A 21,907-nucleotide genomic window follows, 5' to 3' on the forward strand; every position below is an offset into this window, starting at 1 on the left:
TAATTAACAAACAAAAATGCTTACAAGACTCTGAGCTAAAACCGTTTTTTTTTTTTGGCACAAAATAAAGAGCGAGTTAGACTAGATTTAATTAGATTGGTAGTCAGTTTGACTGTTTCCTCACTTCAGTAGTTATTAGTGCTGAACCCTTAACACTTTTGTAATTCAATTCGGTTTTTGGTTCGTTTTATATTAAAGAATAAACTTGTTTACAATTATTATTAAAAAAATAAGACAAACACCTTAGAGTGCCATTTTGAAATTTGCCAAAAAGGTGGTCTCAGAATGCGTAATTCAGGCTTTGAATAGGTTCTGAAAATATAACAAACTAGATGGGTCCTCGAATCTGTTCTGTTTCAAGAGTAACTATAAGCAAAATTAGGAGAAACAATTATTTATCCTTTTTGCTTTTGGATATCATAATTCATGCTGTGTCGTGACCTATAGAGTATATGCTGTCGTGATTTATGGTACTCGCTTGTTTTACTAACGTCCTGACAGTACAAATTGCAACTTTGGGCGTACCTTGTGTGACGTCATTTTAGTGTGTACTGACTGACTGACAGACAACACACAACTGTATTGTGGTGTGAGTGGCTAAAAGAGGTGACCCTTCCAGATGCCTCCGACTACCTTTTGGGAAAACACGTTATAGCATAACATAACTACGAGCAGATCAACATAATAAGAGATGATTAGTTACAACCTGTTGAGTTTGCAAAAATATTAATCTCAAATAATCGAACTTTTGGGGATGTTTATGTTCCCAGTACAGCAAGTTCTCGTAGAAGAAGAGTACGTTTTGTCACAGTTTGTTGTGCCAGACTCTCCCTACGAAACGTATCTTATTAATAAATAAATAAAAAGATTACTTGTTACTTAACCTATTGATTTTTTCGAATAATCAGCATGAATAAGGAATAGTTTGTGTGTCTGACTGATTGTTTAGTTTCTTTTTCTTTTTTTACTGTTTTTCACTGGAAGCTCTGATGCTCTTATGTCACGCTGTTTCTAATAAATAACCGTTATTAAGCCGCTTGATATACATTGTGTAGAGCTGTATTTGGAACAGAAAAACTCATTTCTGTGCTTGCATTGATTGTTGTAAGGCTTTCCTAAAACAAAATATCCCAGGGTTGCCTGAAGTTTTCAGCCATTGAAATCAATTAATATGACTCACTTATGTTGCTTGAAGTAAAGATAATAAAAAAGAATAATATACGAAAGTTCACAAACGTGATGTGTTTGTTTAACTTTTACTTTTAGCGCACAGTGTAACATTGTTTGTGCGTTTTTGAATTTCGCGCAAAGCTACATGAGGGCTGTCTGCACTCGCCGTTCCTAATACAGCAGTGTAAGACTAGAAGGAAGGCAGCTTGTCATCACCATCCACAGCCAACTCTTGGACTTCTCTTTTACCAACGAATAGTGCAATTGACCGTCATATTGTAACGTTTACAGGGCTGAAAGGACGTGAATGTTTGGTGTGGCGGGGATTCGAACTCGGGACCCTGAGATTACGAAAGAAGAAGGTAAAGTTAGGGTATTTGACATTTAATTATAATGAGAGCATGGCATGGCCAAGTAATAAGGGCGCTCGATTCGTAATTACCAGAGGTAAAGAAAAAAAGAATGACTGATTTAAACAGTAAGTAGCAGAATTGAAAGTTCCCTCACTGAAGTACATTGGAATTAAATTCATCAATAAATGGAGGTAAGGTCAGACTTGCTTCAAATATTTTCACATTCTATGACCAGAAAATCCGTATGTACTATATGACAATTACATTATCTTCACTTGCAATAAGAAGGGCAATACTTATATCACCAAATTGTAAAATAATCGTATCAGGACTTATTATAAGCAGCTTTAGAATAATTGGCTTTGGCACGATAGAACCAAATATTCCACTTTTTCCCAATTGAGGTTTAATTGGGAAAATTCTTTTGAATCTGAATATTTGGGTTACAAAAGCAATAGATCATGAAATACAAGCCATTTCTGGATAGGATATTGCCAAATGTGAAGTAGTGTACAATTGTTACTTTCCATTGAAGAATATCTGTGGAACAAAATGCACGAAAAAAACTTACGACATCAATTATAAAAGCTGTATTTCCAAATTTTTTAAAGTCTTCCAACTGATCAAGAACACGTGTTATATGATTTGATCTTATAACATCAAGATACTCACTCCGGCGGATTTTGTGACGTAGACCAAACAAATAAAAGATTGACACAAAGTACCTACGAACGTAATGGCAAGTAATGAAAAAATGTAATTCTCATATATTCTGTTACAGCGCGATTTTATATTGGCTTGGCTGTGATGTGACAAGAAATAACCAGAATCTTCAGTGATTTCTGTCTGAATAGCATGAACAAACGTATGCCATAAATATGTATCTGCATGATTGAGATTTAAGAAGAAACAGGGACAGAAACATGAAAATCTTCCTGGGTTCATAAGTAACAGGAAGAATTAAGAAGAGCAACATAAACAGGCTAGTGAATTGAGAATGAGATTAGCTCTTTTCTTCTTTTATAGAAGCTATTTGGAATGTGAAACCGGGAATGGTAAAAAATGAAGGCATTCTTTGTTGCTCACACATTAAAGGTAAAATGTTATAAACATATTAACAGCAACAATATCAAACAACAAATGGTTCACAAGAAGTGAATGGAAATAATTTTGAAAATGCAGGAAATGAAGAAATAAACATCGAACGAAATTACTTAAAATTAAATGAGGCGATAATAATTAAGGATGAGAAAGTTTGCTATCAGTATAAAATTGGATTATTTTGTGTAAGATGAAAAAATATAAGTCATACTGAGGTTGATTATGTTATATTAAAGGAAGTTTGAAGCATTCCCAAATTCTTTCAGTCAATGTTTATACATCTATTCATGCAGTATTTATGATCCAAGCAGTGTGGTTTTCTTAGGTTTCATGTACAAAGCATACACTTCTCCCTCTAGGTTTTCATAATTCCTTCACTTCATGCAAATGAAAGTTTCCCAGCATCCATTCCAAAAGTCCATTTATACAGATATTCATATGTGGCAGTGCAGTTACTTAACTAATATGTTTTTGTGTGAAATATCATGAATATCCATCTCATTCTCCAAGTGTTTGAGACATGAGATACTGAAATTTTAGATACGACTGAAAGCTTTATCTTGATTTCAGAACGTAACTCTGCAAGTTTTTTCTTTCTAATTTAACATACTCAAAACCTCTTTATTTGAAAGTGAAAAACCTTGACTGACACGAAATTATACTTGGAAGTATGAGTTATTTTGGAACATTTTAAACGTAGTACATACTTATGCAGGCTGCAATATGTGAGCCTTCACAGTTTGCACAAATTATTTGGTTTTGGAATGGGAGCAGAAATGCCATTTTTGATTAATAGATCAACTTATATCAGCATTTTTAGTGCTATCCTTGAAGATCTCAATTGTTTATTAACAGTTTTGAAAGAAAATACAAGGATAGTAGCGTTTGTTTTAGGCCTAGGTGATGTTAATGTTACGTTAGAAGATGGTTAGAGTGTTATGGTAAATGTGACTTTGTATATTATTAGCAAGACTTGAAATGAAAAGATTGAAAAACGTACTTAATTCGTTGAAAAGAATGGAAATTTGATTTGATGTTGTTTTCTTGTGAGGATATTGAACACTGTTCCTACCTTCTGTATCTGAAAGAATAATCTAAACAACAGCCTGCAGAGAAAGTTGTGATTGGTGTGTTAGTAGGCCAGGAGTATGCCTGGTTTATATTCCCTTACATTTCCTAGTGACCGAACCCGCTATCTTTGAACATGGATATTTCTGTGCATTTTTAGTGTTTTATACAAACCAGTAACAGTTCTATATTTTCCTCTTAATGAACACTTTTTTTGTAAAGTACTTTTCATAAACTTAGGACAGTTCCATACTTTATTAAACTATTTGACTGGAGTGTTTTCCACTTAATAAACAGTTTTTGTAGAGTGCTTTATATATGTTTGGTTTATTTTGAATTTCGCGCAAAGTTACACGAGAGCTATCTATGCTAGCCGTCCCTAATTTAGCAGTGTAAGACTAAAGGGAAGGCAGCTAGTCATCACCACCCACCGCCACTCTTTTACCAACGAATAATGGGATTGACCGCTACATTATAACGCCCCACGGCTAAAACGGAACCCGCGATCCTCGGAATTACGAGTCTAGGGCATTAACAACCTAGCCATGCCGGGCCGGCTTTATATAGACTAGCGAGTTTTAGAATTACCATTTAATAAACACTTTCTGTAGAGTGCTTTATATAGATTAGCGCTAGTTTTAATATTACACTTAATAAACACTTGGGCCCGGCATGGCCTAGCGCGTAAGGCGTGCGACTCGTAATTCGCGGGTTCGCGCCCGCGTCGGGCTAAACACGCTCGCCCTCCTAGCCGTGGGGGTGTATAATGTGACGGTCAATCCCACTATTCGTTGGTAAAGAGTAGCCCAAGAGTTGGCGGTGGGTGGTGATGACTAGCTGCCTTCCCTCTAGTCTTACACTGCTAAATTAGGGACGGCGAGCACAGATAGCCCTCGAGTAGCTTTGTGCGAAATTCCCAAACAAACAATAAACACTTTTTTATGGAGTGCTTTATACAGACTTAGGAAAGTTCCATATTTTATTAAACTATTTAACTAGAATGTTTTATATATTACTTGCGATATTTTTAGATTTTTTACTTATTAAACTCTTTAGTCTGATTTTAAAGGTTCCTTGGTAGGGCGGTGATAATTTTAGGACTTACAACGCTAAAATCCGAGGTTCGATTACTTGCAATAGACACAATAAGTAACTCAACGTGGTTTTGTTCAGAAAAACAAACCAATTGACTTTAACGTTTCCTGTCTTTTTCTTGTGATAGTAAATTTGTTGTTTTCTTTCAAAGTCTTAACTACAATATGATATGCAGATAAAACTGAGGTGACGTAAGACTGGTTTTATTATAACGATTTTTTTTATTTCAAACAGCATGAAGTTCTACAACCGTTATTCTCAAAAAACAAAGTGTGTGAATATAGTAACAAAACATGCTCATTTCCCATATTTAACTAGCTACATTTTGTACAATATAAACCAGAACCTAGTAAAAGATAGCCCCTTATGTTGTACTACTGTCGTAAAGGTGGTTATCCTAAAACGAAGGCTTACTTACACCATGTTCGTTATTCCTATTAGTGCTCGCAGAGTTGGTCTTGCGTCTGGAATCCGAGCGTTTTAAATTCTATTTAAAAGATTTCATTTTAGAGAGCAACACTCCAAGAATTGATGTTAAATACTCTGTATTATTAATTACTATTTTATTCAAAATAGGTAACACAAATAGGCCTAGCTTTTGTTTAAGTAGGAGTACATTTTTAAGAATCGTCAATCTGATGCACTCACACCAAAAAGCAATTTACGTTTCTCGTAAGACTTGAAGCCGAAGAGATAAATTAGTATCGTGATAAAACTGAGTTATTGATTTATTTGATTAAAACACAATTTGTTGTTTAAGGTTAGGTGTCACTAAAGTCGAGTAAAGAAAAAGCTGTAACGTTTTCTGAAAAGCTTTTTACACTGGATAGGAATAAAACTTGGCATAACGCAAAACACATATTTTTTCTCCACTTACTTCACGTTATATCTGCCATGTAATTTGAGTACGTGCAAAGTTAAAATATCCAGAATATAATTTATATTTTACTTTGTTCGTTTTCTCAGCCTTACTCTAAAAGTGCATAACCCGAGCTTTGCTAGAATATTAACTTATATAAACGCCATTCCCCGAAGGTAGCCCTACTTTTTAACCAACAAAGACAATTATTTCTAGTATTAATGAAAACGAGAACACCATCCTTTTTATGCGAAATATAAATAGTAAAAGAACATTTTAAAACATGATTTCACAAATTCTGAACTGTCGACTAAAGTTAACTGTCTACTGCATAGTTAACTTATTTAGACAATGTAAATGTGAAAGTGGGCATAGAATTTGATAAGACATAATTATAGACTGACAAAAATCTCAAACATTTTTTTGTGACTGTGTAATTCTTACGCATCTTTGGAAACAAAGTTATTTTCAACAGTATTAAACAAACTTTATTTCTTATTAGTGCACACAAGTATCCGTTATTGTTTTCAACCCACAAAAACCCTGGGAGTTCTAATATCTGCTAGATTATATCAAAGACAACCCTTATTAACACAGATTTTTACAAATAGAATATACAGCAGTGATACTGAATCAGTGAAGATAATAAGTGTGAAGTTACATTTTCTTTGGACAAAATATTATTATAATGGACTTGCATATATTTTAAACTTATAATAGTGAGACTACACACAGTTGTAGTTGATGAATAAAAACCACAGCAAGTACAGTTTCCAGAAGAGTCTAGTGGATAGGCAGACCAAGTTAAAGCGCATTTTCTAGTAAACATAAAACATTTCCGGTGTAAAACGGAATTCAGGAATTTTCGTCTGTCTTGGGTTTCATGTTATCCAAGTTTGGTACGGTCATACTACTAAAACTGCGTGACCGTTCGAACAGAGAAGGGTCTGTGTAGATTGGTTCACTAGGGTCTTCAAATCTGGGAGCTTGAAACTGAGACACGTACAGATTAGCTGTACTAGGTGACGTACTATCGGCGTCCGCTTGTTTCAGCTGTGGAGAGAAACAACAACATGGAACAAAGTAATTAATCTCGATTAGTAGATTGTTAGAACATTTTCTGCATTGATCAATCTGTAAAAAATAAATGCACGAGAAATAATATTAACTTACCTGAATTATGCGGTTCTTATCGAAAAAACAACAACAAAACATTCTTCACAAAATAGGCTTAGTAAGTTAGACGCATGATAATTATACCATAATTCTGAGCACTATTTGAATTAAAAATGTTAGTTGACGAAACCTCATTTAACCTTGGGGAACAAACCTGATATAATAATTTATATTACATTAGAGGAATTTAATTTTGGAATGGTTCATTAGAGTTTCAAGAGGAAGAAGAAAATAACTATTAGTTTTGAAAACAAATTGAGATTTTTCAAATTGAATTTTTAAAAATATTTTTCTTTGCGGTTATACTAACCATTTAATTTTATGAAACTTTTATTTAACATTATGTGTGCGACTTTTCTTTTTTGTTTGTTTTTGTTTTTATTTCGTGCAAAGTTACATGAGGGCTATCTATGCTAGCCGTCCATAATTTAGTAGTGTTAGACTAGAGGGTTTGTTTGTTTGTTTGTTTTGGAATTTCGCACAAAGCTACTCGAGGGCTATCTGTGCTAGCCGTCCCTAATTTAGCAGTGTAAAACTAGAGGGAAAGCATCTAGTCATCACCACCCACTGCCAACACTTGGGCTACTCTTTTAGTAACGAATAGTGGGAATGACCGTAACATTATAACGCCCCCAGACTGAAAGGGCGGACATGTTTGGTGCTACGGGGATTCAAATCCGCGACTCTCATATTGCGAGTGGAACGCCCTAATCACCTAGCCGTGCTGGGCCTACAAGAAATCAAGACATATAGAATTGTTATTCAAATAGCTATCTGTCTTTCTTCTGTATACATCTGTCCAGGTAAAGAAAGAAACAGAGGTAACTTACTGCCAGCTTAGCTTTCCGCACTTGGTAGGTAGCAGCCGCGGCCACGGCTATCAATAGGCATAACAAGACTGACACCACAACTATTAAGGTGTAGTAACCAGCCTGGGCCACACACACCGTCGGAGCTTCGTACACTAAGACAAAAAACAAAAAAAAACACCATAAACATTGAAATCATTAAATAAACTATTCGGTCAATAATTATAAATTATCAATTATAATAGTTAGATTTTGAGAACAAATGCATGTACTTATATTATTGGAACGTTCCTTGGAAGCGTCACGTGAGTAACGCACTGAGGTTGTTGTTTGGCCAACTCCTAAATACACCACATAAAGATCGCATTGATACAAAGCTTAGAATTACCCATGAAATGCTCCATTGTTTAAAACCATGACGATTATTCAACATTTCAAATCAGTTTTGGATTCGGTGCCCTAGACAGTTTTAATTCTTCTTGTTTGTGTCTTTTATATCCTGAAAACAATTAACACTACAAATTGGGTTAACGACAAACACAAGAACAGTTTGTTTCGCTTTGTCTACTGCAACGATAAAGTCTCGAATTTTTAACCATTTTACATTTCAAAGCTTTGTATGCAACACGAAAGTCAATACCATATTATAGCTTTAAATTTTGATTTAGAAAAATATGTCGAACACTGATCTAACAGGACTCACATTACTATTACTCACATTAGGTATTACTATGGGCAATATAGTAGTTTATACTTATGCGGTTTTAGTACAAGAAAGAATGGTTTGGTTTGTTTTGAATTTCCCACAAAGCTACACGAGGACTATCTGCGCTAGTCGTCCATAATTTAGCATTGTAAAACTAAAGGAAAGGCAGCTAGTCATTACCACCCACCGCCAACTCTTGGCTGAAAGGACGAACATGTTTGGTGTGACAGTGATTCGAATCCCCGACTCTCGAATTATGAGTCGAGTGCCTTAACTATCTGACTATACCGAGCCGAAAAAGAATGTCTTAATGAACAGTACATTTGAGCTCATGTAGAATGGTAGCATGTATATAATAATTAATGATTTATATTTCGGAAAGATGTTTTTAACTGGAAAATTCTTATCTTAACTTTGATATCGCGGCTATAAACATTCTTAAAATTCATGAAAATAACTTTGGTGAAACATTCCAAAAGAAGAATTTATGGTTATAAATGTTTTTTAGTAATGAGAATCAACATACGTAAATATTTTAAGTAAATATTCAATCAACATGTTGCGTTTTTGATTATTTCACGAAGCGTTTAACCTAAGATCTTCTTCCTCGTTGTTATTACTTTTTACCAATGTGCATGTGTTTATTTATTTATTTTTATTAGTTGCGATTTAAAATATATTTTTATCATTTGCAGCTCTTCGTAAATTTTCAGTTCACAAATGTCAAGATTTTGTTAGGTACGGCCCCCCAGTGGCACAGCGGTATGTCTGTGGACTCACACCCCTTTAAACCAGGTTTCGATACTACTGGTGGGTAGAGCACAGATCGTCCATTGTGTATGTTTGTTTTTTCTTATAACAAAACCGCATCGGACTATCTACTGAATCCACCGAGGAGAATCAAACGCATGATTTTAGCGTTGTAAATCCTAAGGCTTAACGCTGTACCAGAGGAAGACCAAATCGTGTAACTTTGTGCTTAATTACAAACGAAATCCTTAGCTTTAACTATTGAAACCACAAATAAAATTTCTTTATCGCATAGAAAAATATTTGACGAAAGACACGAAGAAGTGTTTAAAGTTAAGCACAAAGACATATAATGGGCTGTCTGTGCTCTGTCCACCAGGGGTATCGAAACCAGCTGTCTAGCTTTGCAAACATATCACTGGGGTAGATATGAAATAGAAACTTCATGGCATTTCTATATGTTTCACCAAGAATGAACATTTCTCTAAAATATTGGATTTTATTAAACGAGAACTTAAAATTATGTTTTAACATAAGTGATATCTTAATAATCTTTTTGGTTCATAAAACAGACAAGCTAACTAGTACCATCTTAAAGTACTCAAAAGTGGCATATGTATTTTCACATCCTCAAGATAAAAATAAAAGGAAATGATGGAGATTCCTAAGAGGTACCTGTAAACACTTAAGGACTATATTAGTTTCTTTATGTGTTATCACTAGTTGTGTCATTGATATGTCGCAACACCTTTGCAAATATATTTTCTGAACAGTATATAGTATATTCGCAAAATGTTTCATCTTGTGCGTTTCGTACACCTAAAGCAAAAACATGAGTTCTGATGATGAAAGATAAATATGGAAACACGTATTACATGCCATGTCAAAACCCTGTCCACAGAACTAACTAGGACTAAAGATGTAAAGTCCTGGCATGCACTCTATTGAGCAACTAAACTCCGTACTATCTTGAAATAAAAAAAATCCCAGATGGAAGACTCGTTAAATATTTTCTATCACAAATCACAAAAATTACGATGTGACATTCACTTAGAAATAAAACTCTGGAAAAAATACCACTTCAAAGCAAGCCTAAGTTAATAGTCATTTATTCATAAGATGGCTGGTATAGGTATTAAACCTTTAATTAAAATAAAGTACAGAACAACGTTTTGACCTTCTTAGGTCATCTTCAGGTTAACCTAAGAAAGTCGAAATGTTGTTCTGTACTTTATTTTAATTAAAGTTTTAATATCCATACAGCTATTGTTACTTCAAGTGAGTTTCTCGTTATTATAAGTTAGAGCTAGTTTTATCAGTTACACCAAGCAAAAGCCTGCACCACTGTTACACGTTGTTAAAAGTGAAATTGCTGATCTGCCATGCGAAAATGAAGAGGCAACTGGTAATAACTTTCACGTGTTTTCTTGTGTGTTTTTTTTCATTTCTTATTTAGTCCAACAACCTCACAGCGGATATTCTGGTTGAACAATATATTAAAATAAAGTTGGGTTTCGTATCTATTCAGAAACAACATACATTATGATTAAGTCTCTTACGCATTTGCAGAATTAGATAAGGCACTCTGAAGCTAAACAGTCCTGGTCTACATATGAAAAACGAAAGTATAATCAATATTATATTTTTGAAAAACATATTTGTAAGTGAAATACTCCCTTCAGTGCTAGTGCAGAGGCAAGTGTATTCGTTTTGTATAAGATCGAGTTTATGACGTAACAGGAAGGGTGACAAATATAGTCAAACAAATTTTGTTGCCTTGGACTGTGAAATAAATGGCAGAAAATGTTGAAGTCATCAAAATTATGAACCATTTTCTTCATGGAACTTCTTATTCAAAGCTAGAAGAAATAGAAATGAAGTTGTGTTTCTAGAACTCGGTCACAGAAGAAAAATAGGGAATTGTTTTTACCAACCAAAATTCATCTCTTCACTGTCCCAAAAGGAAATTCTAAACGGATAACAAAACAAACCCTGTGTAAATTGGATAACTGTACAGTTAAAGATAGGTTTTGCTGGGGCACCGAAACTAAAAGCTCCAATATACACACTATTAACGAAAAAGTCAGTTCCTTGATGTATTTTAAAATAATAACTAGAAATCACAATAACTGAATGCACTGTTGATTATTTATTCAAAATTAGTACTCTGAGGACAGAGATGTCTACGGTATATGAAGGATTACCAATCACCATTACCTAGGAGGGGTAAAAGTACAATCAAGAAGAATATCCCATAATTTGTGTTTTGAGGATCTCCTGGAAGTGTTTCTACCCATGGTTGAAGAAGCAACACCTATGAAAACATGTCAAAGTCGGATGAGCCATCCGTCATGTTCAAGAGCTTTATGATAACATTTAGCACAATATCCTAGATTCACTGGTTAACATCTTCATGTTTTGTACCTCTGCATGTCTTTAGTCAATACAGGACAGTGGTCAGTTAATAGCATTTTGAATGTCATATATTGATCCAGTGGAAATCTTGTTGGGATTGCAAAGTACCTCCATAGAGATAAAACTGACTCCTACACTCCCTAACTCCATTATTTCATGGTGCTTTGCATATGGCCAGCAAACCTATGCCAGGTATGCCCTTGTGTATTATGTCCAGATGACCACGATGACATCCATCGAAACCTTCGAAACGGTGATATCTCAGTTCAGGTAGTAAACTAAACATAAAACTTTTGACAGAATATCTGTGGGCCAAACCACCAAAGAAATTGTTAAGAAATATAAACAGGCTGGTCATGGGTCTATAGGCCTAGCCTTAAACTTGCAGTAGTCAGTAAATATTACCTCACTGTATATCACGAACTTGAAACAACTGTGTGGTACATACGGAATTCAGATTCCAGTTATACTGATCTCAGTAAATCAGCTATTCAAAAAGATGAAATACATCTGCCGCCTCTTGCGAATGATGGACAAATAAACTATCTTGAAAGCTGGTTACAGGCTTGTTTTCAGAAGATGGTACTTTTAACCAACAATAAGAATCTCAACATGTATGAAGTTGTACAACAACAAACCATGCCATGAAAGATAAAAATGACATGATGATGCTATAACCAGATGACATTTAACCTCCACTATATGTTCCAGAACCACAAACACAAAATATCATGATTGTTAGATATTTTATTTTAATTTACTTGTTCGTTTTGAATTTTGCGCAAAGCTACACGAGGGCTAACTGCACTAGCCGTACCTAAATTAGCAGTATAAGACAAGAGGGAAGACAGTTGGTCATCCCCATTCACAGCCTACTCTTAAACATCTCGTTTACCAACGAATAGTGGGATTGACCATCACATAATAACGTCCCCACGGCTGAAAGGGCGAGCATGTTTGGTGCGACGGGGGATCGAACCATGGAAACTCACTAAACATAGTACTCCAGTTGTGAAAGACATCTAATTTGCTTTTATTGGAAAGATGGAGAGCTTATTTTCGTTGCAAGAACGTTACAAGTTATTCAGTGTTAAGACTGCTTCAGTATTTTAGTTTTCTCTTCAGCTTTGTACACGTGTTTGTTTGTATCTGAATTTCGCGCAAAGCTACGCGAGGGCTATCTGCGCTGTACATGTGACTGTGAGGAGTTTATATCGGTAATCTCAGTGACGTATATGTTTTATCAGGTATTCAATAATAGATCTCATTAACTTAGTATATAAGTACATTGAACTTCTGCTAACAACCAGAGAGCTTTCATATATATATATATATATTTCTACAATTACACAAGTGTTAAACTGTATATAACGCTACATTCTGAGTCGTCCATTAAAACAAGCTCGATGTTTGAAATGTAAAATTAAACCTTCGTATTTTCCTGTTGACCTTATTTTAAAGCCTTCGTTTTACATCTTACGGCTTACTTAGTCGATAACAACAGGTTGAGAAAGAAATATCTTGTTTCGTTTGAGACAAATATTTTAGTTCGAGAAATAACAGTTTGAACTTACCTGCGGTTGGACCCTCAGAAGGTATGTCGGAGCGTGACAAATAGACGTTCAATAGCTCGTGCACTTCCTCTTTCTCCTCGTCGTTTGTACCGTTAGACGGCGTATCTATTAAACTACTTTGACCTGCGTGGATGGATGGAGCGGCAGGTCCTGAAAGTTCTGTGCTGTTCGAAACTGATCTTTTTCGGCGTCCCCAAGAGGGAAATGTTCCGGGTCTGCCGGGGTCGCTACATATGATCTGTCGTGAGATAATTAATAACATTTTTTTTCATGATATTTGCTATTACAAATATAAAAAACCAAATAGCTGAAAATTATTTCTAAATATTACTCTCACAAACACTCTTTATTGAATTATACGAAGCTTAAATATCTACTACAGCGGAAAAACATTAAAGATTAATTATGGAAGATCGCAATTTACTGAATTAAAAAATTGTCATTACATAAACATATTATTGTTTCATTGGAGCGACACCTAACGCACAGAATAAGTTAAATAGCCAAACCAAAGTATCCCGTGGTTCTGGCATAGTCGTCTCAATTATTTTTACTATAAATTAGGAGAAAATCAGCTAGTTGACAGTACTCAATAATGAAACTCACTCTCACTGTTGTAACACACTGACAGCTGAAAGCGCAAAGAGCGTTGTGTAACATCTCGTCTAGATCACGAGACTCTCGTGTTTCCATTCTGATACTCCAGCCACCCGGTTAGAAAAAAAAATCACAGGGCAGGTGTTTAGTTTTAGAGAACTCGCGATAGAATTTTGATGTGAAAATTAGGGATTTGGATTAAATGTTCGGTCTGGCTGGTTTTTGTTTTACTCGATTGATACTGAAGACGGAAGTAGTTTCAGACAAGAGCGAAAGTAAGAATCCGGTCGGATCAAGATGGTGGAGAGAAAGCAATCAAGGCCGGTGTCGTAACGTTGTCCTTGCGTTGTTCGATGACGGGAATTTAGGACTGACTTGACTGAAGTACGGAAATAAGCAAGTCAACGAACTATTACTCAATCGTCCCGTGGTCAGGGACACGGAGTGGCTAGAATCTATATCGTCCCGTAGTCAGGGACATTAGTGGCTGGGTTCTATATCGTCCCGTGGTCAGGGACACGGAGTGGCTGGGATCTATATCGTTTCGTAGTCACGGACATTAGTGGCTGGGTTCTATATCATCCCGTCGTCAGGGGCACAGAGTGGCTGGGTTCTATATCGTCCCGTGGTCAGGGGCACGGAGCGGCCGGGTTCTATATCGTCCCGTGGTCAGGGACACAGAGTGGCTGGGTTCTATATCGTCTTGTGGTCAGGGACACGGAGTGGCTGGGATTTATATCATCCCGTAGTCAGGGACACGGAGTGGCTGGGTTCTATATCGTCTCGTGGTCAGGGACACAGAGTGGCTGAGTTCTGTATCGTCCCGTGGTCAGGGACACGGAGTGGCTGGGATCTATATCGTCCCGTAGTCAGGGACATTAGTGGCTGGGTTCTATATAGTCCCGTCGTCAGGGACACAGAGTGACTGGGTTCTATATCGTCTCGTGGTCAGGGACACGGAGTGGCTGGGATTTATATCATCCCGTAGTCAGGGACACGGAGTGGCTGGGTTCTATATCGTCTCGTGGTCAGGGACACAGAGTGGCTGAGTTCTGTATCGTCCCGTGGTCAGGGACACGGAGTGGCTGGGATCTATATCGTCCCGTGGTCAGGGACACGGAGTGGCTGGGATCTATATCGTCCCGTAGTCAGGGACATTAGTGGCTGGGTTCTATATCGTCCCGTGGTCAGGGACACGGAGTGACTGGGTTCTATATCGTCTCGTGGTCAGGGACACGGAGTGGCTGGGATTTATATCATCCCGTAGTCAGGGACACGGAGTGGCTGGGTTCTATATCGTCCCGTGGTCAGGGACACGGAGTGGCTGGGATCTATATCGTCCCGTGGTTAGGGACACGGAGTGGCTGGGATCTTTAAATCCAAGTGCCTCAAAGTCTGCTGTAGAGGGAAACGGTAACATCCCGAGAAAATCCACTTTCACAAGACAGGCGCCGAATATTCTACCTGTCCTGTGCCCAGAGCCACTAAATTATGTTTTGACCTAACACCTTTATATCAAGTAGAATAAATTGGACTGGAAAGACCTTTGGGTATTTAAGAAAACTTTAAGAACTTATAACTAGACAAAAACAGTGACAGAAAAAATTAACCAAACTAATAATGTATTTGAAAAAGCTAAATGATACATTCAAAGATTTAACAAAAGCCTTCACATACTCGGGTCTTAACATTTGACTGTTGCGTTTAACTAGTAGTAAAAATGGTTTGGTTTCTTTGATTTGTTCTGAATTTGGCACAAAGCTACACGAGAGCTATCTGTGCTAGCCATCCCTAATTTAGCAGTGTAAGACTAAAGAGAAGGCAGCTAGTCATCACCACCCACCGCCAACTCTTGGGCTACTCTTTTACCAACAAATAGTGGGATTGACCGTCACATTATAAAGTCCCCACGGTTAAAAAGGCAAGCATGTTTGGTGCGACGAGGATTTGAACCCGCGACACTCGGATTATGAGTCGAGTGCCTTAACCACCTGGCCATGCCGGACCAATAAAAAGAGGAAACCGGTAAACTGCAATATAATAGTTGTTTATATACAAAATTTACTAGTATACATCAATATAACAATTGTTTATACAGAAAATAACTGATATACAGCAATATAATAGTTGTTTATGTGGAAAACAACTAGTATACATCAATATCATAGTTGTTTATGTGGAAAACAACTGGTTTACATCAATATAATAGTTGTTTATATAGAAAACAACTGGTATACATCAATATCATAGTTGCTTATAAAGAAAACAACTGGTATATGGCAATATAATAGTTGTTTATATAGAAAAAACTGGTATACTGCAGTACAATAGCTGTTTATATAAAAATTTAATTTCGATTAAACATTTTGTTTCATTACACTAACTGCTTTCATGCGTTTCTTCTCAGTTTCTGCTTAGATTGTTGTTTTTTAAAAGAAATATTTGATTTTGAAAAAAAATAAACCTATAAGAATAAAAATTCCAGTATGATTTTTTCACACTCACTGGTTCACACGGACCACGGCAAGTTCGAACTGTTGCCTGGAAGACCAGTAAATTGGAATCGGGAATCTTAAAAGCATAAAAATCTGCTTCAAGGGCGCCATCTGGTGTTCGATGTAACTCCGGAAAGACATAAAGGTCAATAGGACAGCTAAAATAGATCATAAGTGCACATAAGCATTATTATAATAAAACACGACAGTAGCGAAATTCACACAGATCGTTTAGAACATTTATTTACTTTGTACATTATCTGAAAAGTAAAGCTACTATACGGTTTGTTTTCAAGCATGAATTTGCAAAATGGGCTAATTGTCTGTGCTCTGCTAACCAATGATATAGAAACCTATTTTTTAGCACCTCAAATCGTCGAGTTTCTAAATTAAACCTCCAGGGGATTTTTTTAGTAAAATGTATTTGTCTGTTTGTTTGAATTTCGTGCAAAGCTACACGAGGGCTGACTGCGCTAGCCATCCCTAATTTAACAGTGTAAGACTAGGGAAAGGCAGCTAGTCGTCACCACCCACCGTCAACTCTTGAGCTACTCTTTCACCAACGAACAGTGGGACTGACCTTCACATTATTATGCCACCACGGCTGAAAAGGCGAGCATGTTTGGTGTAACGGAGATTCGAACCCACGACCTACAGATTGCAAGCCGAGCGCCCTAACCACCTTAATCATGTCTTGCCTTGTACTACAGAAGCTACAACGTTTGTCAGCTTAACTGGGTATTATCACTGTAATACCACTAGGTCCAAATTGTTTAGTTTTCTCGAAATCTTTTGTTATATTCCCTCTAATGGTTCCTGTTGCAGGGGAGGTTCCTTTAGGATATTCGGTGAAGATGGTTGCACAAACTAACAATTGACCTAATTTTAAACAGTCCTTTGGTAAAGTTATTGAGCCTACGGTACTTCTACTTGCACATCATTCTGATACATCATTTTGAAACTCAAAACCCATGAAACTCTTATTTTCTCATGTATTTATAGCAACGGTAATAAGACTATTACCACCATTTCTAATTTCCAGCTACGGAGTAAAAGAATAACAGTCAGTCAGTTAATAACACATTTCCGCCTACGCTAATGGAGTGTGTGTGTGTTTTCATATAGCAAAGCCATATGGGGCTATCTGCTGAATCCATCGAAGGGAATCGAACCCCTAATTTTAGCGTTGTAAATCCGTAGACTTACTGCTGTACTAGCGGGGAACACGGTAATAGATTTATTATCACTCTTATAATACAACTAAAGCTCCTAAATCCATAGCTGTATCCTAAGACCAACCTCCGCCTTGAGAAATTCTTTTACTCAATAATTTACACAACACTGCAACAGACTTACCAATTAAACAAAAATCCATTTTAATCTCACATCGCGAACATCAAAATGAGAAAACTGGAATTACAGAACGATTATAAGCCTGTCTGATCCCCTGATGTAGCTCCAAAGGATTTCCAGGCAGTTAGGGATCTTGATTTGCAATCTGCAGGTGGCCTTTTCGAATTCACGTCATATCAAACATGTTGCCCTTTCAGCTATGGGGGCATTATATTGGTAAATTGGTAGCCAAAGAGTTGGCGTTGGGTGGTGATGGCTAGCTGCCATCCATGTAGTCTTACGCTGCTAAATTAGGGACGGCTAGCGCAGATAGTCCTGGTGTAGCTTTTCGCAGAAGAAACAAGTAATCTCACGTAACTTGGGTTTTATATCATTTAATTCGTTTTGTAAAGTTTAACGAAAATTCTGGCCATTTACTGACCACGACATGTCAAAAACTCCCTTTATACAAACAATAAAAAGAACAGCCAAACAACATTGCCCTTTATATGGACTGTAAATTCCATTGAATAACCAGCCCTATTATAGCAATAAATTATATGTACATTAAATTTGAGCTTTCATAATTAACAATAAAAAATAATTGTTGTCAAGTATGAACATTAATATTAATAAATATAAACATTATAATCATCAGTTATGTGATATAAGTAAAATAAAAATCTTTATTAACAATAATATCTTCTTCCTCATAATATTTACTGTCCTTAATCCACCTTGTAACCAAATCGTTTTGTTGTTTTTTCTTCAATGGAATAAAGATAGGATGACCTTTTGTCATGTCGTGTTACCTGGAAAGTTGTCTTCATGTAAATGGTTAAGAAAGTCCACTCGTGGCTTCATCTATGGTGCTACCCTATAATAGATCTCAACAGGAACCTTGGATTCTACATTGGATTGTTTTCTAAAGAAATCTTTTCAATATTAGACTTTTCTCCACTTGACATTTTTCCAAACAAGATGTGCCAATTTTTGTTTGATCCATCTTTCTGAATTATACTCATTTTGCAGTTTCAACTTATTATTTTCATTATATTGTGTTTCTCCTTATGTTTTCACTGAAAGCCCAACCTCTAGTGGGATAATTATTGTGTAGTGACAGAGTTCCTGGTCACAGACTGTTCACACCAGCCCATCTCCTTGCTTCGTTTTGGGTAAAATGTTCCACCTTTCATTACCAAATCGGGTTTAAGACTAGTAGTATTTTAAACTGTGAGAATGAAAAGCTTTTCGTTGACTCGTGAACTAACTGTTTTTAATAATGCCATCATTGTTTTAATCTTTTAAAATTAAATATTTTCATCTTCAGAATATCGTATTCGTGGTTTATTAGTGACAATTGATTCGTAACTTGGACAAGTCATTTACATTTTCAGCAAATTATATTCAGATATTTCCTTCCCTCTTCACTTTGCTACTAAACTTTGCTTTAAAAACTCTTCTGACGTGACAGTTCAAAGCTGTTTGAAAATATGCCCACTGATGCTTGATAGTTTTTCGGTTCTCAATTAGAAGGTTGGTTAGTCTGGTTGAAGCTGGTTCATTTGTATATACAGCAAGATGATTACATGAATAACCTTTTGTTTGCTTATTCATTCATTTACTTGGGAAAGTAATTCGAATTGTGACTGATTACGTCTCATGGTATTTTTCAATCATAGTCTGTTGGTCTCTTTCTATTGGACAATATTGTTGAATTATTAACCACTAAATTCTTTCTTTGAGATCAGACTGAGATATACTTGTAGTAGACCAGAAAGGTCCTTAATTTAAATATAGCGCAGAATCAGTGGTAATAAGGTTATAGTAGATAGAATATCCTACTCTATATGACACACTTAATGATTTCTGAGGTTGCAATTCTTAATTGGGTATGGATAGTTTGATCCTTTCATTTCCCAGTTTAATATCTAAATTTTTCGACTCTGATATTCTGTTCATAAATTATTGCCTTTATGATCTGGTTATTATTTTTCTGCACTTTCCATCCTTTTTCACATTTCTTACGGCTTCTTCGACCTTATATTTAATAAAATTCATTTTTGTTTAAAATTCTTCTATTGGTGAAAACAAAAACGACCAAACTGAAAACGCATACAACTGTTTATAAAAGAAGCAACTAAGATACACTTGGGCAAGAAATAAAACAGCCAAAGAAAGAAGAACTTAACCAAACTAGGGCATACATGTCCTGAGAATCAAAATAAATTCAATCATGCCCAGTGCAATCCTGATTAATACTTGTACCTGCATCAGTGGAATCCTGATTAATACTTATACCTGCATTAGTGGAATCCTGACCAGTAGCTTCATCAGATCTCTGGTATAAATATTATATAGTTACGCCAATATGAAGACTCGTTAAACACTTCAAATATAAAATGTACAACTGAAAATACCTCATTTTAGGATTTTTATCAGGCCCCACAATTTTTTCTTCAAATACAATTAACGTGAAACTATTGGTAAACCTTACCCTCGTGAGTCAATCAGTTGTACTTCCCTTCCTGAATAAGGATCCTTGGCAATGACATTAGTTGCAAAAATATCACCAGTAAAGAAGTCATATCGATCTGTCAGAATGTAAACAAATAAAACAAGTTTTAGATCTAAAAAAAGAACTTTATACACACATGTATAAATGATTTTATTACTCCTATGGATTCAAAAAGTTTCTATTTCACATTTCTTAGACTTTTAAATCTCGTTGCGCGTAATCACAATGCTTTTCTTTCGTTACACTATGTTACCAATCAAAAACTGTTGAAAATACAAGATTGTCTTGTTAAGCAACGAACCAAATACTGGGTTAAATATTTCACTCTACGCGTAAGCTCGATTTTAGCTCAAAACTGTTTTTATCAGCGTTTCAACTTGCTTTTATCCCTGAGTTTTAATTTAAAGTAACACTAGTAATAACATTACTCTAAAACTATTTATGTAGAAAGTAATTCAAATACCTGTACACAACTTTTAAAAAATTATAAAGTTATTAATTGTATTACTTATAGATAATAACAAAATACAAATGACTAATATTACTACATCATGTCTAACATAACTGCACTATTATTGCGCTATGCTTAACATTGCTACGTTTTATGAAGTTCGGGTAAGGATAAAGTGCGGTTGACAGAAGTGAGAAAGCTACAAGAGTCCCCATGATCATGAACGTAATTATGAAAAATGGATGTATAAGGTGGGGCACAAAGAGTCTTGTGGGCGTGGATTTGAAAAATAAATATAAAAGACAGACGTTTAATAAAAAAAGCAGAACCGCCTAAAGTTATTCTGGACGTGGCTGTAATCATGTATAAATGAACCCTCATAATATTAGTTAATTATAAAATGAAACGTTCTGAGTTTTTCATGGCAAAGCTTTTAAAGTACTCTGAAAAGTGAATTTAACGAGATTTTGTACGGGTTCCCTGATGATCCCAGGGCGGGGATTTAATCCCCTTTCTCATAGTGGCGGTCCTGAATAAAAGAAAAAAGTATATAATGGTATGTGTAGACACAGAAAAGTGAGGAAAACACGACTGTAAGGAGTAATACACCGTCAGTAACTGAAAAAGGGATCAAAACCTTATACTAAATCCATGTGTGTTGATATGTTATAAACGTAATGAACAAGTTTATTATACATGTTAGTGTGATCCACTTCTCGAAGTACAAGAACGTCAATAAGTACAACGTTAATAAAGACGAAGGAAAAGTGAAGTACGGTCATACAAAAGTGGTGTCAAAAACGGTCAACATTATGTCTAACATTCTATACTACGTTCAACATTACAGAGCGTGGCCTGAAACTTACACTGTCCCCGAGCCTCCAGTCGAAACGTTAACAAATCTCCTACCGCGATAGTATTTGTTGGAGTTCCACGGTACAGGATTCGTAGGACTACGCTAGAGGTCAAAATGTTCTGCGCCGGCAGGTGTTCAATTTGAGTTGGGTAGCGTCTGAAATTACGTAAAGGTCTTAAAATTATTATAGTATGAATTAACGTCATTTTCTTGTGAAATTATGGGCACTAATAATATGACTTTAACAAATATTTTAAAAGTGTTTGATACCAGTTTTAAGTACAGTTGGGGTGAAAGATTAAAAGCTTCAAATACACAAATAAATAGCGATCATCAGTTAGGAAACAAAAGTTAAACATAATAAAATATAAATGGCCGTTTTGTCTCTCTGTTTGTGTATCTGTACATAGTTTACAAGTTTAGTAAACAGGCAAAAAATATAGTAAAAGTTAGTTGTTCATGTTTCTTTATTTTTTCACGTATTGCCGCACTTTCTTAGAAATTCTTGGAGCAAGTACTTGTTATATACTTATCTATACTGACAAGGTGTCACCCTCCAGTCAACTGTAAGTCTCTGTACTT

General features: G+C 35.8%; 1 protein-coding gene across 2 annotated transcripts in view; it reads right to left on the reverse strand.

Annotated features, from left to right (window-relative positions):
- Positions 1-4,988: 4,988 nt before the first annotated feature.
- The window catches only part of LOC143237278 (uncharacterized), a 51,151-nt gene continuing 34,232 nt past the window's right edge, over positions 4,989-21,907 (reverse strand). For both annotated transcript variants that reach the window (XM_076476348.1, XM_076476349.1), the window contains exons 12-17: positions 21,336-21,481; positions 19,998-20,094; positions 16,179-16,326; positions 13,077-13,314; positions 7,653-7,786; positions 4,989-6,699 (exon numbers count right to left, since the gene is read on the reverse strand). In XM_076476348.1, the coding sequence (XP_076332463.1) occupies positions 6,502-6,699; positions 7,653-7,786; positions 13,077-13,314; positions 16,179-16,326; positions 19,998-20,094; positions 21,336-21,481 (961 nt within the window). In that variant the 3' untranslated portion in view covers positions 4,989-6,501. The remainder of the gene's footprint in view (positions 6,700-7,652; positions 7,787-13,076; positions 13,315-16,178; positions 16,327-19,997; positions 20,095-21,335; positions 21,482-21,907) is intronic.

Source organism: Tachypleus tridentatus, chromosome 13, assembly GCF_004210375.1.
Source record: "Tachypleus tridentatus isolate NWPU-2018 chromosome 13, ASM421037v1, whole genome shotgun sequence".
NCBI lineage: Eukaryota > Metazoa > Arthropoda > Merostomata > Xiphosura > Limulidae > Tachypleus > Tachypleus tridentatus.